Here is a 26871-nt window from a genome sequence, read left to right on the forward strand (position 1 = left end):
GACAATTTAAAGTTATTGGTAAACCCCTTCAATTCTGTATACAATACCGGAAACATACCGCAGGACTGGCTAAGGTCGACATTTATACCTATTCCTAAAAAAAACTGGTGCAAAAAGATGTGATGAGTTTCGTTTAATAAGTCTGATGAGTCAAGTCCTAAAGCTGTTTTTAAAGGTTCTGCATAATCGAATCCGAAGAAAATGTGAGTTAGACATAAGTGAACAGCAAATGGGATTTCGCGAGGGACTGGGGACGAGAGAAGCCCTGTTTGCGCTATCGGTGCTTTTGCAGAAGTGCAGAGATCAACGAAAGGAGGTACACCTATGCTTCATAGACTACACGAAGGCATTCGACTGCGTCAACCACAGGGAATTGCTGAGCATCCTTGAAAGAAGAGGCCTGGATACCCAAGACCTGAAAATTATCCAAAAGCTATACGAACAACAAGTAGCGACAGTAAAACTACAGGACACTGAAACAACAGCAATACCTATCAAGCGTGGAGTTAGGCAAGGATGCGTATTGAGCCCTATGCTCTTCAATATGTACTCCGAACTAATATTTCGAAATGCGCTTGAGGGATCAGAAGACGGCATAAAAGTGAATGGCAGGCTGATTAACAACATGAGATATGCTGATGATACCGTCGTTATTGCAGACACCACTGAGGGCCTGCAAAGACTTCTTGATAGACTGTCCTCGGTGGGCGACTCAATGGGTCTCAGGATAAATACAAACAAAACAAAAGTCATGGTGATAAATAGAGATGCAAGACAGGCAACGGAGGTAGTCGTAGGTGGGACACCAATAGCAAGAGTCTCAAAGTTTAGATATTTGGGCAGTTGGATTAGTGAAGACCTAAACCCAGACATTGAGATCAGAGCTCGAATTGAGATGGCTAGATCAAACTTCCTAAAATTGCGGAACCTACTGTGCGATAAACGTCTCAACATCCATATAAAAGACAACTTCGTCAAGTGCTACGTACTTTCCACACTTCTCTACGGGGTTGAGTCGTGGACACTCAAAGTAAGCGCAATGAATAAGTTGGAAGCATTTGAGATGTGGGTATATCGCAGAATGCTGAGAATACCATGGACTGACCGTGTCTCGAATGAACGAGTTCTAAACCAAATGAACAAGGACCGAGAACTCCTCGACATAATAAAAAAGAGGAAAGCAGCCTATTTGGGCCATATCATGAGACATAGCAAGTATGAATTCCTTCAGCTCATCATCGAGGGTAAAATTGAGGGAAAGCGCGGACCCGGACGACGGCAATGCTCCTGGCTGAAGAACATCAGAGATTGGACAGGCCTGGACTCACATACTTTGCTGAGAAGAGCGAAAAATAGAGAGGAATTTGCCATGGTTGTTGCCGATCTTCACTGAATGGAGAAGGCACTTTAAGAAGAAGAAAAATAGATAAATATACGACTCCTATATACTCTTTTTTTAATATCTACTTGATGATGCGAGGAGTGATGTAAATATAGAAAATGTTTAAATTGTGTAATTCAGAAAATAAAAACAATGAAAGTCTGACAATATATAAGCTTTCTTTTGATTGAATTATTGTATGCCACCTTGAAATAAAAAATATACTTACTTATTTTGCATTTTGTTTATTCGATAGAGCAAAACTGCCGCGGACAGGAACAGTAGTATAAGAAGTAGAGTCGTTGCGACGAGAATGAGACTTTGCCTGGGCAATTTCCTGAATTCCGTTATGGCATCTTTTAGCGTCCTGACAAAGCCTCTCGAGCCTTTTCTCTCTAACAAGGAACCTAGAAAAATCAGACAATATTTAGTTATTTTCTCTCTCATTTAACTACTCATCATTTCGACATACAGGTTTTTTTATTAGTGGCTCACCCCCTATAACTCTTTTATATTTTCAGATAAAAAAACAAGATTTGCTATGTTAATATATGACATAAATCGGCAGCATCAATTGATTGACATATTCAATTATTTTCAGCAGTCACTCCTGTTCAATAACTACACCCATAGACTACACCTTTTTTATTTTGTTTTGTGTGAAATTATTGATGAATATCGATATATACAGGGTGTCCCAGAAATAAGTGCAAGGATTTTAACTGGTAGTATAGTTCAACCCCAGAAACACGCCAAATTTTTGGAATTTTTTTAGTTTTTAGTTAAAAAACATAATTTCTTGATAATATGGCAACATAGGTATTAGATTAAATTTACAAGAAAGAAATTTCAGGAAAGATACAGTAGTTCTCAAAATTTTAGCAAAAAATATTTTTTTTGGAATTGTTCAAAGGAAAATAACTCCGTTATTTTAGACTTATTTAAAAACGATAAACATAAAATATGTTTCTTTTATCGAGATCTACCACCCCTTAAAATACTTGCACTTATTTCTGGGACACCCTGTATATTGAGTAAGATATTGAGTAAAGACCCGCCCATGACCCGCCTATACACGCGCTGTCACTATTCTCACTTCCGTCAGCTGCTGACTGACGGGATTCTATTATCGACGAGTCTGACTGTTTTTATTAATAAATATATTGTTTTCATTGTTACCTTGTAAAGTTTCAGCCTTCAGAAATTATTCACTTTGAGTGACAACATGGTGACAACATTTTTTTTTGACAGCGCGTTTGATGTAGCGCTGATGCTTTGTGTCTCCATAGTGCTCTGTCTGACTGTTATATTCTTTTACATTGCATTCAGAAAACAGTTTGGAGGTGTTAATTAAAATTACACCTTTGTGCGCCCTCTCAGGGCCCGGTGTCCTAGAGCTGGAGCTGCTGACTGGACCTTTGATTTTGAAAATATGAGCCTTCAGAAAACTCTTGCATGTTTTTGTACCCGGTTCTTGGACTATAAGACCGTGGCAGTTAAGATTGATATTTAAAATACTAATAGTAAAAAATAACCAATTGTTTAAGCGAACATGCTAAAAGTTAACATATGATATATTGAGAGTTGACATATGACATATACCATTCTATTCAGAATGTAATTTTCTATCAACTGAAGTAAAAAAATACTGACGGTATATACCATTTAAAAAATCAAAAGAAGTATAGTAGTAGTAATTTCCGGTAAAACAGGAAGTGACCGAAAATAATTGAATACGTCAGTCATTCCATGTCATATACTAACATACCAAATCTCGTCTTTTTATATAAAAAAAAAGTTATAGGGCCACTATTGAAAAACACCCGGTATAGCAATAGACTCTAATAACATGTACAATAAAGTTATATTGTCTAAAACGTTTTTATTTATTATTAATTATTAATATAATTATATTATAACACATTTTTAATAGAAAAGAATAGCCTAAACCAGCCTAAACCGGTTTGAGTTTGACATTATTTAAAGTTGATGTCAATTTGTACCAACGCAACGATATAAAATTTAAATTAATAAACAAATATTAGTTTTTAAAGTTTAACTTACCATCATTTTGACCTCTCACACTTTCTTTTCTTAAGGGGCCGATGTTGGGGCATGAGAAAGCCTCAGAACCGGATAGTACCATGTCCGGTGCAGGAGATTCCCTTCCGCTTTCAGCTGATTCTGAAGAATCCTGATCGGGCTCCTGAAATATTTAAAAAATACCTGAATTATTAAGTGTCTAAGAGTTAATTGCTAGTAATTTTGACACATTTAAAAAGACCAGTGATACAGAATTGGCGAACTAAGTTTCATTCAGAACCTCGCAATTAGTGGTTTTAATTAGCGTAGAAGTTTGTTCCTTTAATTTCAATTACTGTCCTCCATTCACGCAGTTGTGCAGCTCTGGACTGTTCAAGAACGCGATACTCTCACTCCATTTAATTGAGTCATAAAGTTCCAGAACTGTTCCGCGCCATATGGAGGCACTAGGCTATCGCGCACAGCCCCTTTCAGAACCGTTTTCGAGTAGCCGCAGGACGTAAAGCCCGGAACTCGAAGTTCGCGAATGGAGGACAGCAAATGTAAGCATTCAGAACGTCAAAATTAGTAGGTACACATTTTCAATTAGCAGAAAAAGTTATCAAACTTTTAACTTTTCCACTAATTATACTTCAAAATTTGCGAGAAATGTCATTTTGGCCATTTGATTTTCTTCCGTCCAGAGAAAGTGTAGTTAGAAATCAAAAGTTGATTGTTTTATAAGCTAAATATTAGGCTTTCTCTATGGATACAACTGACTAAAGCGGCCCACAAACGGTCAATAATATTTCATATTGTGCAATAATATTGAGCGTTTAGGGTTTACATTGAAAGGTTGCACAATATATTGTGTCAAACAAAAACAGTTTGATTTTTATTGTGCAATAGTGATTAGTTTGTATCGTGTGTGGATAATATTGCACAATAGTCGAGTATATTTTTGTTTTCTTTGCGTGTTTGTCTCGCTGCTCGGCTCTATTTAGAATATTTAGATGAGTGGTTTGTCAGCAAATATGGGATCAAAAGCAAAAGAGGAAGAAAGACGATTTATTAAGTCAGTGAAATGTACCATTCTTTGTCAGCTTTATGGAATACAAAAAGCAAAGAATATAGCAACAGAAATAAAAAAATGAACAATATGATGAATTACTAGGGAAATATAACCAAAGTGCAAAAGGAAACTAGTTACTGAACAAATTCATTGTACTGTTTGGAGATAACTAACAATATTATTGGGCAATATTATTGCGCAAACATATTGACCGTCTGTGGGCCCCTTCGCAAGCTGTTGCTAGGATATTCTATTAATTTTAATTGTGTTTTTTAAACATCGTGAATGATCCTAACTAAAGCTTCATTCAGAACCTCGAAATCAGTGGAATAAATTAGTAGTTTCAATTAGCCGTAGAAGTTTGTTCACCTAATTTCTAACGGTATTTTAATTAGTGGTAGTAATTTTCAATTACTGGAAAAAGTTAACGAACTTTTGACTTTTCCACTAATTATACTTCAAAATTTTGGAGGAATGTCATTTTTGGCCTTTGATTTGATTATCACCCGTCAAGAAAAATTTTGGTTAGAAATCAAAAGTTTATTGTTTTATAAGCTAAATATTATCTGTGAATATTATGCTGTTGCTAGGATATGTTATTAATTTTAATTGTATTTTTTAGGCATTGTGAATGATCGTAAACTAAAAAGTATAAAGGTAATTGAAACTACTAATTTATTCCACTAATTGCGAGGTTCTGAAAGAAGCTTAAAGCTTCAGCAGAAAGCAACAACTTCGGCTAGTCAGTTGTATCCATAGAGAAAGCCTAATATTTAGCTTATAAAACAATCAAATTTTCATTTCTAACCACAATTTCTCTTGACGGATGAGAATCAAACGCATGACATTCCTCGCAAATTTTGAAGTATAATTAGTGGAAAAGTTAAAAGTTTGTTAACTTTTTATACTAATTGAAAATGACTATCACTAATTTTAACATTCTGAATGCCTTATATTGCAATTTAATGAACAAAATTCTATGCTAATTAAAACCACTAATTTATTCCACTAATTTGGAGGTTCTGAATGAAGCTTAGTAGTGTTGTTAATGACTTACAGTTACTTCCGGTTCCGGTATCGCTTCCTCTAATTTCGCCTTTTCCCATACAGTTTTCATGTAAGCCAGCGTGTTGTCCCTGGACATCAGACTCCCGAAGATGTGTTTGTCCTCACTCGTGGCGATCCCGACGGCATTTGGTATTATTTTAGCTGTTTTCTCTTTCGTGATTTCTTCAACAGTTAGGACAGGTATTAAAAGCTGAAAAGAAGAACCAGAGTTAATATTATATGAATATACCATATGAACGCAAAAAACCGCATCAAGTTGGTTTAGAAATGACGATCGACGGCATTTATGTGTTATCACCGTTATATCTACGCCACATCTACGCCTGAACAACGCTTGAACCGCCAAACATCACCCTCTATGAACCGGGGTATTTGAAGGGCGTTTAGGGTTGGTACAAAGCATTTTTTGCTTTGACCGTCGTTCACTGTTGATCTGTCGGTAAACTTCGCTGGTACAACCGGGCCTATGGTGAAAAACCTCGTGAAAACCCCTTAATAGCAGTGGCGGCCCGTGGTTATTATTGTAGGGATGTCAATATCTAAAAATATTGTGTCAATTTTTTTAAAACGCGACCAAATTTAATTGGTTTCTTACAAGGTACTTGTACGTTTAGTTAAAGGAAATTAAATCTAAAAATAAATACAAATTATGTTAAAATCAAACCTATTCTTACATTTTTAAACAGGTGGTCTAGTGCCATTTCACTAAAAATCCAGTCAATGTTCTTTAAACAAATTTTCGACGGTAGGATTTAAGACACTTAAATAATAATGTTACAATAATATAAATACCATAATATATACACATACACATTTCTAAAAGTTTTATTTCACATTTTTTTTATATTTTAATCAGTCAATTCTTTCTCTAAACGTTTTTCGAAATTTAAGCAATTGTTTTTACCTTGTTTTCTTTTAACTACGATTTTACAAACTGAACACAATATGTTGTCTATTTGAAAATATATATTCCAGAATCAGTCAACAAGAGTTCATCACTTATGCAGAACAAAATAAAAACACTAAATCACCACAATACACCAAAACACTTTTACTTTTACACTGGACGCGCGTTTCGCTAACCATGTTAGCATCATCAGCAGATGATTATAAAACTCAATTATGCAGAACCAGAAAATTATGAATTATTACCTACACAAATTTCGCGCTGCATCTCAAACCATCAGCTACGACAAAGCTACGGCGACTAAAACTACGATACTCGATATTAAAAGTTTAAATATTGATTTATATTGAACAAACCAAACATTATACGCGATACGCGATAAACGATACAAAAACCTACGTTGTTTTATAATTTGAGTTTTTATAAACTTCCAAACTGCCCAAACGGCGAAATTTTTTTAGCGATATGACTGAAATCCTGTAATATATTTAAAAAAAAAAATATTTAAATACGCTTACAGAAATGAAGTATCAAAATTATTACTGTATTTTCACAAAAACCTAAATATTTCAAAAACGGTAAAATTAAAATGCGGTAAACCTTAATCAAATTTACCTTTATTTTAATCGTAGCAACTAAAAATGTAATAATATAAAGGGTGCCCCATTGAAAAAATACAACTTTGATATTTTTTATTTATAGCAAACTAGACACTCTGTATCTTGAAAAAATATTTTTAAATTGTAGCTTTACAGTCCTTCATTGAACCCAAAACTTACAATTTGCAAAAATCTAATCGTTTACCTACAATACTCCGTGTCGTATGCGGTGAACAACCCTGTATTCAGGTCGGCGATCATTCAGGATAAGTTATCATACCCAACCAATGACTAAAGAAAATAAGGGCTGCGCCCACATACGGGCTGCGGCAGAATTTGTGACCTTAGACGCCATTCTTTTGATGGCAACGAATGAGTCATCAGCTGGTCACCAGCGACCATTTTAGCGATTTTTAATAGTTTATGTGTAGTGAACTTTGTATAAACTTTATTACAATGGTGATTAGTTGTTCAGCTTTCAAGTGTAAAAGCAGCAGCGATAAGAAAGAGCCAGGAGTTACGTTTCATAGGTAAATAAACAGTTCGCTCCACCTGTTTAGCGTGTTCTTAGATTTCTTATTGAATTCGATAATTATTTTTTATTTTTCTGATATTATATGTACTTGATGTGTGCTATACGTCGATACTAGTTTTGTACCTTTTGTTAACATTTGAATAAGTTCTTTTCCGTAATTAATTAGTACGATACCACTGCCTACACCATAGGCGTAGTCAAAACATTTATCAAAAATATAAATGTCCCTTCAAGCAGCTAAGTTAAGAAAAATATATGGCCACGGCACTGTTTGGTGCCATGGTAACAATTTGGTCTCGGCATTCGGGTGTTATTTGTCCTTGGATTCTTTAGTCATTGTACCCAACTAATGCTTACCTTAGTTACGTATCCAAATACGTTGGAGTAGAAGGCGAAGTAGTTTTTGGTAATATAGAGGTGGCCCTGGAGCAAGATGTCGCCGATGAGGGCGCAGGAGTAATGGTTGAGCACTTTCTCGTCTTCCTCCACGTTGGGGAAGTGACGGAGGAACTTCTTTTGGCGCGCCTTGGATGTGGTGCGCACCTTGGGGTCCTTGGCGGCCTTAGGACTGGGCGGCTCCGCTAGATGGCCTTGAGCTGTCATCGCAGGCGTGCTAGTGCTTAAGTGCTTTAAGTTTGTCCTGAAACAATAAAAATAAAAAATATACAGGATGTTTCAAAAACATGTGGCATCATCCTCACGTAAATAAAATTATTTTTCATATCAACATAGGTCCGATTCTGCTTTGTTTCGTAACTAATAATCTTTCGATTTATTATAATTTTCTTTCAAGTACTTTTAGTGATTGGAATGAAATTTTGAGGAAAAAGTTACTATAATAATTTGTCATTCGATTACCACTTTTCTCCTTGTCGGGTTGTTGACTTGTCGCCATTAGGTATGTTAGTATATGACATAAATTAGGATTGATTGACCTATTCAATTGTTTTCGGTCACTTACTTTTCACCGTAAATTATGGCAAGTTTTGATTTTTAAATGACACCCTCGTTATTTTTTTACTTTATTCGATAGAAAATGACACTCTGAATAGAATGACATATATCATATGTCAACTTTTGACATTACGCATATGGTTTATTTAAAATTGTAACATGCGGTTCATAACGATAGTTTGACTCGAAATACCAAGTGTGTGGTACCAAATTATCTATACGTAAAAAATGCCTTTTCCAAATACACGGTAGTGAGCCACCCTTGTTCCATTTGAAAAAATTGAGATATGATTAAAAATACGATTTGGGCATTTTTAACCGGCCAGGACAAAATACGAAAAACATTAGGCAATCAAATATATTTTTCCAAGACTTCTTGATTAAAAATTAGTGTTTTTAACACAACCATGGCAGTCTAGATTGAAATTTAAAATTTAATTATTATTTTAAAATACAATTTTCTTTTTAAGCAAAATGTCAAAGTTGACATATGATATGTCATTCTATTAGGAGTGTCAATTTTTATCGAATAAAGTAAAAATATACCGAGGGTGCTATTTAAAAATCAAAAGTTGTCATCATTTCCGTTGAAACAGAAAGTGGTCGAAATCAGTTGAATACGTCAATCAATCCTAATTTATGTCACACAATTATACCAAATCTCGTTTTTTATCTGAAAAACTAACAAAGTTATAGGGTGTGCCACTTTTGAGACGCACCGGTATATAAAAAATTTGAAAAAAGTTCGTACAAACATGGGTTTGGAAATGCATAGCTTTAGAGTTATAGGATGTTAAAACTTTTTAAAAAATTAGGTTTTTGTAATTATGTATGCTAGGTTTGTATTATGTATACTAGGTATACCAAAGATATTAAAACTTTAATATATTTGAGGTATACACTGTGATCGATTTAACCACAACATTGTGAACCCCTTTATAAAAATACCTTGAAATTAATTTTCTCTAATCATTTCATCCAAAAATAAATCGTACTTCATATATAATACGAGTATATAATATAATAAATATATAATAGAAGTTACAGCGATTTGTTAAAAATACATATTTTTGAAAAACACCCCTTAACTCCGAAACGGTAACAGATATCGATATGCGGTTTTCACCATCATGCTTTTGACAAAAATTGAGCTCCAGACACCGATATTAGTTTTTGTCTATCTCCTATAGAAAAGGGTGTTTCCATTTAAAAGCGTCGAATTTGACCCACCCTGTACATCCATTTTGTGTTGTGGATTGTGACTAAGTTCTTACTAAGTGCCTACGATATTGTTTATTAATTATTTTAAAGCAAAATATGGGAATACTCTAAAAAGAATGCCTGCAAAAGGTGATTCTGGGAACTGCTGTTCATAAAAGTGCATTATGTGAATATTTAATACGATTTATACAGTTAATTTTCTATATTGCATACATATAAGGTGTTTAAATAAAGAAACTCAATAATGAATGTTCTGCATACGGCAACCAATAATACACACACTATCATGACAAGGACTACAATGACGTCAGAAAGCAAAGAGTTTTCGCATGCACCTTGCAAACACATTTGGCTGAATGAGCAGTCCTATTAGGTTAACTGTTCTTGATCGTACCCAACCAACGCTTACCTTAGTTACGTATCCAAATACGTTGGAGTAGAAGGCGAAGTAGTTTTTGGTAATATAGAGGTGGCCCTGGAGCAAGATGTCGCCGATGAGGGCGCAGGAGTAATGGTTGAGCACTTTCTCGTCTTCCTCCACGTTGGGGAAGTGACGGAGGAACTTCTTTTGGCGCGCCTTGGATGTGGTGCGCACCTTGGGGTCCTTGGCGGCCTTAGGACTGGGCGGCTCCGCTAGATGGCCTTGAGCTGTCATCGCAGGCGTGCTAGTGCTTAAGTGCTTTAAGTTTGTCCTGAAACAATAAAAATAAAAAATATACAGGATGTTTCAAAAAACATGTGGCATCATCCTCACGTAAAAATAAAATTATTTTTTCATATCAACATAGGTCCGATTCTGCTTTGTTTCGTAACTAATAATCTTTCGATTTATTATAATTTTCTTTCAAGTACTTTTAGTGATTGGAATGAAATTTTGAGGGAAAAAGTTACTATAATAATTTGTCATTCGATTACCACTTTTCTCCTTGTCGGGTTGTTGACTTGTCGCCATTAGGTATGTTAGTATATGACATAAATTAGGATTGATTGACCTATTCAATTGTTTTCGGTCACTTACTTTTTCACCGTAAATTATGGCAAGTTTTGATTTTTAAATGACACCCTCGTTATTTTTTTACTTTATTCGATAGAAAATGACACTCTGAATAGAATGACATATATCATATGTCAACTTTTGACATTTACGCATATGGTTTATTTAAAATTGTAACATGCGGTTCATAACGATAGTTTGACTCGAAATACCAAGTGTGTGGTACCAAATTATCTATACGTAAAAAAATGCCTTTTCCAAATACACGGTAGTGAGCCACCCTTGTTCCATTTGAAAAAATTGAGATATGATTAAAAATACGATTTGGGCATTTTTTAACCGGCCAGGACAAAATACGAAAAACATTAGGCAATCAAATATATTTTTCCAAGACTTCTTGATTAAAAATTAGTGTTTTTAACACAACCATGGCAGTCTAGATTGAAATTTAAAATTTAATTATTATTTTAAAATACAATTTTCTTTTAAGCAAAAATGTCAAAAGTTGACATATGATATGTCATTCTATTAGGAGTGTCAATTTTTATCGAATAAAGTAAAAATATACCGAGGGTGCTATTTAAAAATCAAAAGTTGTCATCATTTCCGTTGAAACAGAAAGTGGTCGAAATCAGTTGAATACGTCAATCAATCCTAATTTATGTCACACAATTATACCAAATCTCGTTTTTTTATCTGAAAAACTAACAAAGTTATAGGGGTGTGCCACTTTTGAGACGCACCCGGTATATAAAAAATTTGAAAAAAAGTTCGTACAAACATGGGTTTGGAAATGCATAGCTTTAGAGTTATAGGATGTTAAAACTTTTTAAAATTAGGTTTTTTGTAATTATGTATGCTAGGTTTGTATTATGTATACTAGGTATACCAAAGATATTAAAACTTTAATATATTTGAGGTATACACTGTGATCGATTTAACCACCCAACATTGTGAACCCCTTTATAAAAATACCTTGAAATTAATTTTCTCTAATCATTTCATCCAAAAATAAATCGTACTTCATATATAATACGAGTATATAATATAATAAATATATAATAGAAGTGACGTTTTTAAAAAGGTTATTTTTTACAGATCAAAAATAATTTGAGATAGATCTTATACCTAAGATTCCTTCGAAAAAAACAATCATTAGACAGTTCTTTAAAATACACTTTTACCCTTGTTTATCATATACAAGGCTTTTACATAGGATAAGTGCAACCTTTTCACTATTAATTTTATCAAATATTATTTGGATTTCGTAGATATTTTTATAACTAATACACACAAAACAGAGATTAATAAAGCAATGAAGAAAGCCGAGTATTAAATCTGAAGTGCGAGATAACACCAAGTATGTTATTTTTTTATTATTGTAAAGGATATATTTTTTTCTAATTTTTGATAAATATTCAAAAAATAAAACACTATATTTATCATCCTTTAGATATAATAAAATATTGGCAAATCTATTGAATTTAAATTTCCGGCTAGGGATTCAGGTGGTAGCTCTGCTGTAAAAAATGTCAAGCTGCCACATTTATTTATTTATTTCCTGATATTGTCATTCGTTTTGACACTCTAGTTTTGTGTTACGAATTTTTGGTTTAAATGAATTGTGTTGTGATACTTTAAGCTTAAATTTTTTTACTAGCACATCTTGCAATCCAACATTGTTCTTTTAGAACCTGGCGAAGTCTTCGAGATAGCTTTATAGCCGTTGCAAAAAACTCATCGCATCCTTATTAGAGTATTTTGAACAGGAAAGCGGTAGTAATGGCTCTTTATGTCTCTTAAGTGCTGTTAAGGAGGTGAGTTTTGTTGATGTATTAAGTAAGTAAAAGTAAACTATGTAAACAGTAAGAACTGTTTACATATTTATATTTATTTTTTTTTGTTTTCTAAAATATTTTGATTAAAATAATATGTAAAAGTGGGCAACGCTGTGCCGGTCAAGCTTAATCACGCGACTAAAACTTTATTTGGTTATAATCTATAGACGCCTATTGATCTTGCAATGCCATGTGTTAGTAGTTATAGTAGTATCTTATCTATGGTTAGTAGACTTCCTAGTTTTAACACCCTTTTTTTTGCTTATCAGGTTTGTCGTAAATTTTGGTGAATGTTCTTGGCTGGAGTTTGATTTTAAATAGAATATTTTGGTAGGCTGTTGAGTCTGATTTGTTTTTATTGGTAGAGGAAGTGGCTATTTTGATCCCTATGTAGGGTAGGGTAAGTAGTACGACAATTACCAAAATTCCTTATTAAAATAATGCATTCCTTAATTCATTCATAGTAAAATGTTCAAAGTGACCACCATTCATTTCAATGTAGACATCTGATCTTCTTCTCTACGATCTACGTAAATACCCTGTGGAATATCCTTGGTGTTGTCCGAATTTGATTGGAACAATCAATAATGCGTTGTCGTAGTTGCTTTTCAGTATTAATCGGCACTGAGCAAACCAAATTTTTTTAAAACCAAAAAAGTTTATTTCGTTTTTAAAGCAATAAGATGTTTTAAAAATCATGAAATTTTGATTTTCCAATTAATTATTTAATAACTACTTGGTTACTTTTGAACCGCCATAACTTTCATAAGTTTAGGTTGATTAACCAGTTAGCAACCCATGAAAGCAATATCTTTGCTTTCAATTTTCTCGAAAACCATCGCTCTGGGCGATGTGCAACAAGAGTACCTTTTTTGTAAGAAAAAGTATGTAGTTTTCAAAAAATGAACCCACGTTGCAAAAAAATAACCTCAAAAAAGTTATTCACGAAATAACCCCCTACCCTTGCAAAAACTACCCTTTCCGCTTTTCCAAATAATTTTTCAGCATCACCATTTGATTTAGGGTCAAAATTTATAGCAGTGGATTTTTTTTCGAAGTCTTATCTCGTTTTTTAAGCCTACAATTTCAAAACAACCGTTTTTTTAAATCCACCCTTCCAGTGCCCCTAACTCCCTTAATATGCATTTTCCGCCCTATACTTATAGGAACTTTCTTTACTAATTTTAGGAGTACTATCACCCCCCGATTTTTTTTACACCATTTCAATGACACCCTGTATCTTATATTGCTCAACACAAGAGTGGCACATTTTCCAGGCTGTAACATTGACACAAAATATATTCTGTAATTTCTGCTTCTGATTGACAAATCTGCAAATGCCTGGTCCGACAATCCCATCGGCTTTAGATGCCTACTGAGCTTCTAAAGCTCTGTTAGTATACCTACTGCAGTACTGCAGTTTTGACAGCTTTCTTGTATTGGCTCATCAGGCCTATCGTAAATATTTGCAATGTTCTTAGTTTGAATGTGATTTTAGGTAGAATATTTTGGAAGGCTGTTGAGTCTGATCTGATTTAATAGGTGGAGAAAATGGAGCATATTGGATCCCTTGTAGCTTATCCATTATCCCTCAAAAAATGCCAAATGATGAAGAAGCGAAATATCCAAAACAATAATAGAATTCTAATAATAATGATAAAAATAAAATAGAGGCTGGGAAGTATAGAGAATAAATCTATATTTGGGGGGGGGGGGATATCAATTAAACTTTTAGTTACGTATATAATCGAGGGCGCGATTTTTAAATTCATTGTTGCCAACTATGGACATATTTCGGCGCCGCGCCGGGCTGACTAACTGGAATTTAAATTTCGTGCTGGTGGTAGCTCTGCTGTAAAAATTGTCAATTTGACGCATTTATTTATTTATTTCCTGACATTGTCATTCGTTTTGACACTTTAGTTTTGTATTACGAGTTTTTGGTTTAAATAAATAGTGTTGTGATAATTTAAACTTAAAAATCTTTACTAGCAGATCTTGCAGTCGAACATTGTTCTTTTTAGAACCAACCTCTTTAAGTGCGAAGTGTAAAAAATAGCTTAACAGTCATAAAAACTCATAGCAACTTTATTAAAATATTTTCAAGGGGAATGCGGTAGTAATGGTCCTTTATGTCCCTTAAGTGCTGTTAAGACGGTGAGTTTTGTTGATGTAAGTAATAACCGTTTTGTAATTAATTTATTTTTGTTTCCTAAAATATTTTGATTAGAAGAAAATATATAAAAGTGGGCAACGCTGTGCCGATCAAGCTTAATCACGTTAATAAAAGTTTATTTGGTATGAAGTATGTAGATGAAGACCCCTGGAACAGCGAGCACAATAATCACAGGCGATATTAGCACACTATATTATATCTGAATAATGTATCTGTTGAGGAAAACTGTTAAATACTTTACCTATCATTCGAATCCGTACTTTCGATACTAGAAGTGTCATAATCGTCCGAACCAGTTTGCACAAGCGACGTCTGACTTTCTAGCTTGATAGGAAGAGAGTTTCTCGACATTCTGGTGATCAGAGTTCTCGAGAAGCTTCTGTGCATAATAGTCCACGAATTTCTTCGCACCGAACACTATAGTACTCTTCAGTTGTCAAATAAAAAGAGACATTATTCGAAATATGTCCACGCTAATCGTACTCAACAGCGCGATAGTTAAGCTTATTAAATACTGGCCGTATGGAGCCATTCCAATAACTATCGAACAACAGTTTTTTCGATGTGGAATTGAACGTGTCCCCTTATCTTATCGCCGTGTGCGTTATATGTTGTACTTAACAATAATTATTGCACCTAATCGTCAAGACATTTCATGAACAATACCTGTTTCAAGCAATTGTTTCTTATATCTGAGTAAATGTTTTGGTCAGTGACTTTTGGTATGCATTGTTACGTACCGTGTAGTGGCATCGGAACACGGAACATAGGAAATCCCTTGTTAATTTTGAAAAGGTCAAATATCTCCCCAGATGATTTTATGCAAAAGTTGTATTAGACTTTTTGAAGAAGCGTTAAAGTTGTACTCTTGTGTAGAATTTCGTGTCATTTGGAATAGCCATTTAAAAGTTATTTGCAAAAATATATCTTCAAATTATACAGGGTGTCATTGAAATGGTGTAAAAAAATCGGCGGGTGATAGTACTCTTAAAAATAGTAAAAAAAGTTCCTACAAGTATAGGGCGGAAAATGCATATTAAGGGAGTTAGGTGCACTGAAAGGGTGAATTTAAAAAACGGTTGTTTTAAAATTGTAGGCTTAAGAAACGAGATAAAATTTCGAAAAAAAATCCTGTGCCATAAATTTTAACCCTAAATCAAATAATAATACTGAAAAATTATTTGGAAAAGCGGAAAGGGTAGTTTTTGCAAGGGTAGGAGGTTGTTTTGTGAATAACTAAGGTTATCTATTTTGCAACGTGGGTACATTTTTTGAAAATTACATACTTTTTCAAGGCAAAAAGTTTGCTCTGATGGGTTGCTAACTGGTTAATCAACATAAACTTATGAAGAGCAACTACGGCAACGCATTATTGACTGTTCCAATCAAATTCGGACAGCACCAAGAATATTCCACAGGGTACGCAAATCGTGGAGAAGATGATCAGATGTCTACATTGAAATGAATGGTGGTCACTTTGAACATTTACAGTGAATGAATTAAGGAATGCATTATTTTAATAAGGAATTTTGGTAATTGGATTATTTCGTTTTTTAAAGCAACAAGATGTTTTAAAAATCATGAAATGTTGATTTTTCAATTATTTATTTCATAACTACTTGGTTATTTTTGAAACTCCGTAACTTTCATAAGCTTATGTTGATTAACCAGTTAGCATCCCATCAGAGCAAACTCTTTGTCTTCAATTCTCTCGAAAACCATCACTCTCGGCTATGTGTAACAAGAGTACCTTTTTTGTAGGAAAAAGTATGTAGTTTTCAAAAAATGAACCCACGTTGCAAAATAAATAACCTCAAAATAGTTATTCACAAAACAACCTCCTACCCTTGCAAAAACTACCCTTTCCGCTTTTCCAAATAATTTTTCAGTCATCATCATTTTTTTACACCATTTCAATGACACCCTGTAGAGAATAAATCTATATTTGATATCAATTAAACTTTTAGTTACGTAATCGAGGGCGCGATTTTTAAATTTATTGTTGCTAACTATGGACATGTTTCGGCGCCGGGCTGACTAACTGGAATTTAAATTTCGCGCTGGGGGTTCAAGTGGTAGCTCTGCCGTAAAAATTGTCAAGTTGCCGCACTTATTTATTTATTTCCTGACATTGTCATTCGTTTTGACACTTTAGTTTTGTATTACGAGTTTTTGGTTTAAATAAATAGTGTTGTGATACTTTAAACTTAAAAATGTTTACTAGCAGACCTTGCAGTCGAACATTGTTCTTTTTAGAACCAACCTCTTTAAGTGCGAAGTGTAAAAAATAGCTTAAAAGCCATAAAAACTCATCGCAACTTTATTAAAACATTTTGAACGGGAATGCGGCAGTAATGGCCCTTTATGTCACTTAAGTGCTGTTAAGAAGGTGAGTTTTGTTGATGTAAATAATAACCGTTTATATATTTGTAATTAATTTATTTTTGTTTCCCAAAATATTTTGATTGGAAGAAAATATATAAAAGTGGGCAACGCTGTGCCGGTGAAGCTTAATCACGTTAATAAATGTTTATTTGGTATGAAGTATGTAGATGAAGACCCCTGGAACAGTGAGCACAATAGTCACAGGCGATATTAGCACACTATATTATATCTGAATAATGTACATGTTGAGGAAAACTATTAAATACTTTACCTATCATTCGAATCCGTACTTTCGATACTAGAAGTGTCATAATCGTCCGAACCAGTTTGCACAAGGGACGTCTGACTTTCTAGCTTGATAGGAAGAGAGTTTCTCGACATTCTGGTAATCAGAGTCCTCGAGAAGCTTCTGTGCATAATAGTCCACGAATTTCTTCGCACCGAACACTATAGTACTCTTCAGTTGTCAAATAAAAAGAGACATTATTTGAAATATGTCCACGCTAATCGTACTCAACAGCGCGATAGTTAAGCTTATTAAATACTGGCCGTATGGAAGCCATTCCAATAACTATCGAACAACAGTTTTTTCGATGTGGAATTGAACGTGTCCCCTTATCTTATCGCAGTGTGCGTTATATGTTGTACAATAATTATTGCACCTAATCGTCAAGACATTTTATGAACAATACCTGTTTCAAGCAATTGGTTTTTATATCTGAGTAAATGTTTTGGTCAGTGACTTTTGGTATGCATTGTTACATACCGTGTAGTGGCATCGGAACACGGAACATAGGAAATCCCTTGTTAATTTTGAAAAGGTCAAATATCTCCCCAGATGATTTTATGCAAAAGTTGTATTAGACTTTTTGAAGAGGCGTTAAAGTTGTACTTTTGTGTATCTGCAAAGAATCTACTGTTGATCTGCAAAGTTTTAGCAGCAGATTTAATCTATCTACGTGTGTTTTATGCAGTTTTTGAAGGGCGTGTTGGAAAATAGCTCTGAAAATACCTTAAAACATAATGCATATTTAAAAACAAATATGACACTGCAATTTTTGCAAATAGTGGTTGATCTTGTACAAAAGGCAAGACAAATACCAAGACTAGCGTTTGATCTGCAAGACCAAGTCCGAGACCGACCAGTGCAAGACTTCCGGAATTCCAAGACCATGAATGCAAGACTCATGTACTCTTGCATTTTTTTTTACGTTTATATGATAAAACATATTATTTATTTGTTTAAAACTATTGTTTCAATATATTAGTAATAGTATTTCCCGACTATTGAATAAAATTTTAAAGAAAGCCAACTTAATACGCAAGCCAACTAACTGGACACCGATTTTATTCGATCGTATACGGTATTTCAATTACAGAAGATTAAGAATGAGATTAAGAATATTTCAAAAACTATATTTTCACAACACTAACCTTTGTCAACACTCACGAGACACGCAGGTCATAAAACAGATTGAAATCATGCCAAAATTATGATGAAAGAACTCTAATAGTCGCACAGAAATATTCTTTTGTAACTCAATTTAATACAAATATTTCTATTCACCACACAATGAACATACATCTATTATACAGATGTGTACACTGTGTATCTATTTTTTTACTTATTTAAAAATTAGACAAATAAAATAAACATTATTAAACAAGAAAATGCTTCGTGTATAGACACTTCAGGGTCTTTTGATTTTATGTTTTTTTTTATTTTCTGCTTGATAATATACGTTTTTGATTGAATAATTTATTATGTTTATATTGACTTTTATAACAGTTGATAATTTGTTTAAAAGGTTTTGTATGAAAAAATGTTGTTTTTATTTGAAGACGCTTAAGCAATAAAAGGTAAAGCATATAGGTATGTAAATTTGCTCTTGTAATGTACTGTGTAGAAAAATTATGGTTTAGTCGATTTTAAGCTGTAGATACTGAAAATATTCACTTTAATTCATGTATGATATTTATGTATCTATGTATCGACGTATATCTATGATGTATCTCTAAAAATTACTGTTTATTTCTGAAAATATTAAAGTAAGATCAGGTATATAATATAAGATCAGGTATATAGATTTGAAAGGAAGCAAAAATGCTTCCTTCCTAAGAAAATAGAAAGAAATCATCCCGATCCAGTCACACTTTTTTAAACCATCCTATAGAAGTTAAAATATTTTCCTGAAATAAATAACGGCGTCCGCGATGGCTATGAAATGAAGATCGCTGTCATTTTACATGTAAATTTATATGGGAAAGACATGATCATCATTTCAAAGCCATCGCTGACGCTGTTTTTATTCGATCATAACACATCTAAACAAAATTCCCAAGTTTTTTATTCTAGGAACTATAGATGCCCGACGAACTATTGCCGGACCCTGTATAACAGATTTATTTTTTGAAAATTTTCCTTTAAATTTTTGAACACCTGCATAAATAATTTCAACACTAAAACGTGATATGTTTATCGACATGTTCTAATAATTTATTTCAAATCTGAAACACCTGCGTGCTCTCTCTTTAAACTAATCTTTATATTAGTTTTATCACAATAAATTATCTCAAAATTATAAGCATTTACACTATTGAAAATCGTGAAATAACTTGAAATTAAAATAAAGTCCTTATACACATGTTTAAATTATCTGTGATTTTTGTTACTAAGACGCAGAATATGATATTATGATTTGTAACATATTTAAACTTACATTTCTTAAACATTATTATTCCTTGTATTTCTTCATATTAAGTACAATTTATCTCTATCTAGCTTCTTGAAATCAGCAACACTCTATATACTTCACCAACTATTACGAATTATTTGGTTGAAATCAAACCACTCGCAAACAGTACTGTATTTTTTTAATAATTCATTATGTATTAAAAATCTCCAGAGAGCTGTATATTTTTTCCAGTGTTCACTCGACACAAACTCGTTAAACATTTGAGTAAATATTACTTAGTAATTTTCGATATCAAAAAAAAGTTAGCAACTCTTTTTTAAACGATCATTATTTATTTAATATTTTCGCACTCTATCAAGAAATGAAGCGATGGATTTTTCCTTTTATGCATATTAAAAAAGCATATGATTACAATCTATCCCAACGATAATATGACAGGATATGACAGTGATAGGTGCTGTCTGTTATTTTAATTCAAAATTAAATGAAGGGTCCAGGGGAAAACATCATGGTACAAAGAAAACAAGGTATGATCGATAGCGGCTCCAATTTCGTTAAGTTTGCGCATACCACCTGTGACGTCATACGCTATACACAAAAATATCCATATTGTTCAATTGCCACTAGTAATAAAAAAAGACCCAAAATAGGGAAGAATTAGGACATAACCCCAAATTTTATGTCAAATCATGGAGCTGGACATTTGAAAAATTATTTTCACATTTATTATGTCATCCGTTTGACAATTTGAAATTGGCGCGTGGAGCTTGCCGACCAATGGTGCCGTTTATCACCGTAGTGACCAATCTGCACAATATCATACCTTGTATTCTTTGTATCATGGAAAAACATGAAACAGCGCCATTTTACTAATTTTAGAGGAGAGCCCTGAATGGCTGGTTGGTTATTAGCTTCTTCCCCTTTACGTATATTTTTACCAGGCATCTATCCTAAGCATCACAGGATTTAACTTGCCCTGCAGAGTTAAAAAATTTTGTAGGGACCAGTTAAACATATAATATTGTAAAATCCGACGTAAAACCCTTGGATTTGATCGGAAATTATTGGTACTTATCATGTGTTGGAGCTTTCAATTTTTCTGTCAATTTGCATATGTGATCTGTCGAAATGGTGCCTTCTTTAGATAGACGTATCGTATAATTTAAAAAAAGCGTTAAAGTTAGCTTAGAAATTTCGATGGATCTTGGCTTTCAATGATAAATTTAAGATATTTTCAGTAATTTGAATATTGTTTATCATCATCATCATTTTCAGCATATTCAACCATTTCCAATTATGGGGTAGCCTTCGTTATGCGGGTCCAACTTATCCCTGCTAATTTCCTAATATCATGATCCCATCTCAGGTTTGTTCTTCTTCTAGGTCTTTTGTCGTATCCACTCTATACTTTTACGGGTTTTCTTGGTTAATCCCAGCATATTCGGTTCTATTGAGCGTTGTGCGACCTGTAGTTTCCTTATAATGTCCAGGTTTCGCATGCATAAGTCACTGATAGTAGTGGTAGTACACATTGGTCAAATGTTTTCTTCTTTAGATAAAGTGGCATTCTAGATTTGAATATGATTGAGTTTCTTCCCTAAGTACAGTACGTCTGCTGGATCGGTGTCTATGAAAGGAATACGGACAAAAAACATTTAAATAAACAGAAATATATTTTATACGTCGACTTGACGAGTACGTCACCGCAAATCGCTCCGCCCACTCATTTTATTTGCTACTTGCAAATTTGTCGAATTTTTATTGATGGGACGTGTCGTCTAATTTTTTACGAAAAACATGGAGAGAATGTCGTTTCCCCTCTCACGGATACCCCGTAGCTACAGAACGGACAGACGTACTGTACTCCATGCTAACTTAATTATTCGTTTGACTTGTGGTAGTAGAGCTCTGTATTAGTCGTCCTAAATATATCCATCTATTTTTAATCCTTTGCTGATCAAGTCCAGTTGACGGAAGATTTCTTCTAGTGTTGACGTAAACAGCTTTGGAGATATCGCGTCTCCTTGTCGTACTCCCTTACCAGTTGGGAACTCTGGGGTTGTTTTATATATCATTACATACTCTTGCTTTGGCTTCTTTGTAAATATTGGAGAGAGTTTCTATATAAGGCCTATCAAAGTTTCGCGAGGGCATTGTTTTTTTGAAATAAATATATAAATATTTATATACCACTAAAAAAGTGTTATTAACTTACTTTGATAAAACCAATTCATTTTAATAAAATATATTTCGTCTAAATATATATTATCTGATATCTGATCTGGTGTTAATGAATTGATGACCTTAAATGAGACAAAACATGTTTTCCCAAATACAAAGAAATACTTGAAAGCATTATAATTCTTTATTCCTACCGAATCGCAATAACATATTCCATATGGATATTATTTATTTTCTTTTTGTCTATTACACATATTAATCGCTTATTACACATTTTGGTTGATCGGATGTTTGCGACATAGGAACAATTTAAGGTAGCTCACAACGTATGTGTTATTTGTTCCGCATTGCAAATCAACATACAAAATCAATGTCCGTGGCACACCTGAGTAAACCTATAGTTTAGACAATAATTTCAGACAATAATCAGGTGATAATAAAAATATCGATGAGTATCGATAATTTTGAAGTCACCTATCATCCCTATCTTTGACAATGTATTATAAGCAAAAAAAAATAAAGTCAAATAAAAATACAAATCGTCAAGAAAAACAAAAATTAACAAACAAAATAATTTCGCGAGAAGTATATACAGGCCACACATTCTATTTTTTTTTCAAACGCCACGAATAAGTTTTTAAACAATTTCAAGCGTTCCAAATAGTATATAAAAAGATTTAAGTCATAAGGGTCATACCTTGTATGAAAGTATACAGGGTGGGCCACTGAAAACTTACAATGGCTATAATTCTTAAACCAAAAAAGATATCAAAAAAATTAAAAATACCGTTTCTATAATATCGAGGGGGAATACATATGACGTATTTTTTGAACCACCCCGACCTACCCCTTAGGGAGCACCACTACTCACTTGAAAATCTTAAATGGCAACACCCCACTTGTGGCGCCTTTTTGGAAAGCCCATGAAAAATGCTAAACGATGATCATAAAGTTTTGAAAAACTACCCCTTTCACGAAAAATTAGGTGGACATTAATGAAAAAAGTGATTTTTTTCAGCATAAGTTACAAATTGGAACCCAGCTTAATGAGGCAAATGAGGTATTTTTCAAACCACCCCGACCCACCCCTAGGTGCCACCTACTCACTTCTAATCTCAAGATAGCGATACCCCACTTGTGACACTTCTTTGGAAAGCTAATTGAAATTGCTAAACGATGGTCATACAGATTTCAACTTCTGTCTTCTTTCAGCAATTACTGGTAAGTAGTGATAAGAAATGTAGGTTTGACAATTTGAAAGAAATTTAAAATGATAATTTATTTTAACAATTACTCAAAATGACAGCCGTTTTGTTCCATACAAAAATATAAACGATTTTCAAATTCTTCTCTCACTTTTTGGAAAGCCTCTCTCGGAATATTTCGACATGCTTCAGTTATCCTCTGCTGCAATTCTTGCAACGAACCTGGTTTTGTCTTGTAGACTATGTATTTAGTGTAACAAAACACAAGAAAAAGTCTAAAACAGTGAGATCAGGTGACCTTGGCGGCCACTCGATTGGACCCCTTCTGCCAATCCATTGCCTTGGATAATATCTATCCAACCACCGCCTTGTGATAATAGAATAATGCGAAGGGGCTCCATCTTGCTGAAAGTGTATGAGGTCATTAAGAGTTAAATTTCCTTCCAAATCTCTTTGATTTTCAACCTCATTTACACTGGCTGGCTCTATCAAATTGTTCAGCATTTTCACATAAACATCACCAGTCAAATTTCCGTCGATGAAAAATGGACCTATAATTTTATCGCCTAGTATTCCTTACCAAACATTGAGCTTTTGGGGATGTTGGGCGTCTCATCGCTCCAGTATCTGCAGTTCTGCTTATTCACAATTCCGTTTAAAAAAAATGAGCACTCATGACTAAAACAAATTATTAATTAATTTTTAGTAAGTGAAGGTTCCTTTCGAATTTCCTCCGTCATTAGTTCACAGAACTGAATCCTTCTATCTGGATCGTCGTCGCCAAGTTCCTGCAGAATCTTCATTTTGTAGGGATGGAATTTATGCATTTTCAATACTCTCCTGATAGATGTTCGAGGTATACCTGTGATTGATGCCAACTGGCGTGTTGATGCTTCTGGATTGACCGATACCTGACCAATAACTTCCATCTGCATTTCTTCATTCGGTACCCTGGGCCCTGTCCTTGTTTTATTTTTGACCGACCCAGTTTCTTGAAACTTTAAAAAATCAAATCAAAACATAAACGTGACTTACGTTTTTGTCCCGATTTCTCTCATTGAAAGCACGGGCAGTTCTCAAATAACACATACCTTCAGCACCATAAAGAAAAACTATTTGAATTCTTTCTTCCACAGTATAAACCATTTTTCTTTCAAATAAGCGAATCCAATAAACGTTTAAAACACCACCAAATTTGCAAACGATTGAAAATCGATAGAAGACTTGCAAAAACGCAAAGATATGCCGGTTTAAGATTCCTGTTTGTTGAAAGTAAAAAAATAGATGATAAGGAAGAATTTGCGTTATCGCAAAATTAAGCTGTAAAACATCTTTGTTTTGCCTTTTTATTATCTAGGGTATACCTAGGGGTGGTTTAAAAAATGCCTCATTTACCTCATTTAGCTGGGTCCCAAATTGTAACTTATGCTGAAAAAATTACTTTTTTCATTAATGTCCACCTAATTTTTCGTGTAAGGGGTAGTTTTTCAATTTCACCCTAAAAACGTTATGATCGTCGTTTAGCATTTTTCATTCCAAACGGGAACCAACTGAAAGCGGAACTGAAGAATCTGGAAGACTCCATCAGTAACTTGGAATGGGTGTCCTCCAACGGTCTAAGACACTCGAAAAAGTTCCTTAGAACTTATGACCGAGAAAAATCAAAGGTTTTCCTTGATTTAAGTAAAAACAATCTTCGGATTGTCACGGGGTTTCTAACAGGACACTGTCTCCTCAACGAACACCTCAGTAGGCTGAAACTGAGAAACAACGGCGAATGCAGATTTTGTGGGGAAAATGGGGAAACACCAGAACACCTTATCACTGAGTGCGCCGAGACGACGACCATTCGTGCCATGAACCTTGGTATGATGTCAAGGATGGAGAGCTGGCCTCTGTGGAGCCGTCTCAGATACTGGCTTTTCTTAAAGCCCTGAGACTGCATGATGAGTTATAACTCGTTATAACTCAAGAAAGGGGAACACACAATAGATCTATAAGGTCGCGGTGATTAACTCCCCTCCTAAACATTCTACATTCTACATTAGCATTTTTCATGGGCTTTCCAAAAAGGCGCCACAAGTGGGGTATTGCCATTTAAGATTTTCAAGTGAGTAGGGGTGCCGCCTAAGGGGTAGGTCGGGGTGGTTCAAAAAATACGTCATATGTATTCCCCTTCGATATTATAGAAACGGTATTTTTTTATTTTTTTGATATCTTTTTTGGTTAAAAAATTATAGCCATTGTAAGTTTTCAGTGGCCCACCCTGTATATCATGAAACTATGGTTACGCTCGTTGAATTTGACACTTTATGACCGTTTTATAATATATTTCCTCGTATTTTTATGCTTAGGCGTAAAAGTGCTTTACTTTTATGCCTAGGTATTAAAATTACTTTTTATATTGTCAATAAAGTCGCAAAAATTGATAATTTTGTGACGTTTGAAAAAAAAATGAACTAGTGTGTATTTTTCAAATACATATTATATAAAATATATTTTTTTGCGTAGTATAAGATGTTACTGATATTTTTATTGTCCCCCCCCCCCTTCTCATACATTGAACTGTCATGAATTATGACTAAAACAGTACATAAGACTTCTAATGAGAATAATATAAAACAATATTACTTACTTGTCAGCTTTCGAAAAGACCGAATGGCTGGGACTGCGTTGAATGGTTGAAGTGGCCAGGGGCTCTGGCAGCCCCTGGGGGGCCACGAGCTGCCCCTGAGGCGTGGCAGGTGCCGAACGGGGACCCGCGCTCGCAAAATTCCCCGACGACCTGAAACAATAAAAGTATATAGCGTTAAAACATTATATTATAAGTAATTATTACATATTTAAAAGTCATAATTAATGACAACTATGCTATTAAGCTCAATTAAGCTGTATTGTTCGGGTCGCTCTCAGGGGTCGGAAAAAGAAAATATTATATTTCAGAAATCTTTAGACACACACACTTTGGCTGACACACACATTTAAGCGACTCTCATATCTCCAGTAGTTTCCGAGATACCGATAGAAAACATCGTACGAAACTCACCCTGTATAAAACACTAGCAACAAAATATCTTGCCTTATTGTTAAGATATACACCTAAAATTCCTTCTATTATTTCGGATTTTATTATAATTGTAGTACTTAAAATAAACGGTAATCAAAGTTTCAGTCAAAACTGGAAGAACTGGTCCTTAACAAGCTATGCAAATAATTTGGGCAAAATGCAAAATTTTTGAATACATTTGCATACGAATCTGGTTATTCATACTTTGTGCTTCAAACTTGACCTTTAGGCTACCTACCGAATGTGTTTGGGTGATTGTCTACTGCCAATATACGACATTCTTGTTTATATTTTTAAGTACAGGGTGGGCCAAATTGGACAGTTTTAAAGGAAAATATCCTTTTCTGTAGGAGATACACAAAAACTAATATCGGTGACTGGAGCTCTTAAGATGGTAAAAACCGCACATCGATATCTGTTGCCGATTCGGAGTTATTTTAAAAAAAAATGCATTTTTAACAAATCGCTGTAACTTTTTTGCTATGGAAAATTTTGTATTTTTAACATTTCCAAAGCACCTTTTTATGGAGAATTTAATGGTTTAGGTATATATTTTTTAAAATTAATATT

General features: G+C 34.0%; 1 protein-coding gene across 4 annotated transcripts in view; it reads right to left on the reverse strand.

Moving 5' to 3' along the window:
* The window catches only part of LOC115888351 (GRAM domain-containing protein 2A-like), a 119088-nt gene that overhangs the window by 5257 nt on the left and 86960 nt on the right, over positions 1 to 26871 (reverse strand). For 2 of the 4 annotated variants that reach the window (XM_030908056.1, XM_030908055.1), the window contains exons 3-7: positions 25870 to 26019; positions 10169 to 10451; positions 5533 to 5733; positions 3446 to 3587; positions 1611 to 1788 (exon numbers count right to left, since the gene is read on the reverse strand). In XM_030908056.1, coding sequence (XP_030763916.1) covers positions 1611 to 1788; positions 3446 to 3587; positions 5533 to 5733; positions 10169 to 10451; positions 25870 to 26019 — 954 coding nt within the window. Of the gene's footprint in view, positions 1 to 1610; positions 1789 to 3445; positions 3588 to 5532; positions 5734 to 10168; positions 10452 to 15008; positions 15290 to 17423; positions 17720 to 25869; positions 26020 to 26871 lie in introns of those variants that run through there. The other 2 variants (XM_030908058.1, XM_030908057.1) reach the window with 2 other exon arrangements.

Source organism: Sitophilus oryzae, unplaced genomic scaffold, assembly GCF_002938485.1.
Source record: "Sitophilus oryzae breed Bouriz unplaced genomic scaffold, Soryzae_2.0 scaffold_732_pilon_pilon, whole genome shotgun sequence".
Classification (NCBI taxonomy): domain Eukaryota; kingdom Metazoa; phylum Arthropoda; class Insecta; order Coleoptera; family Curculionidae; genus Sitophilus; species Sitophilus oryzae.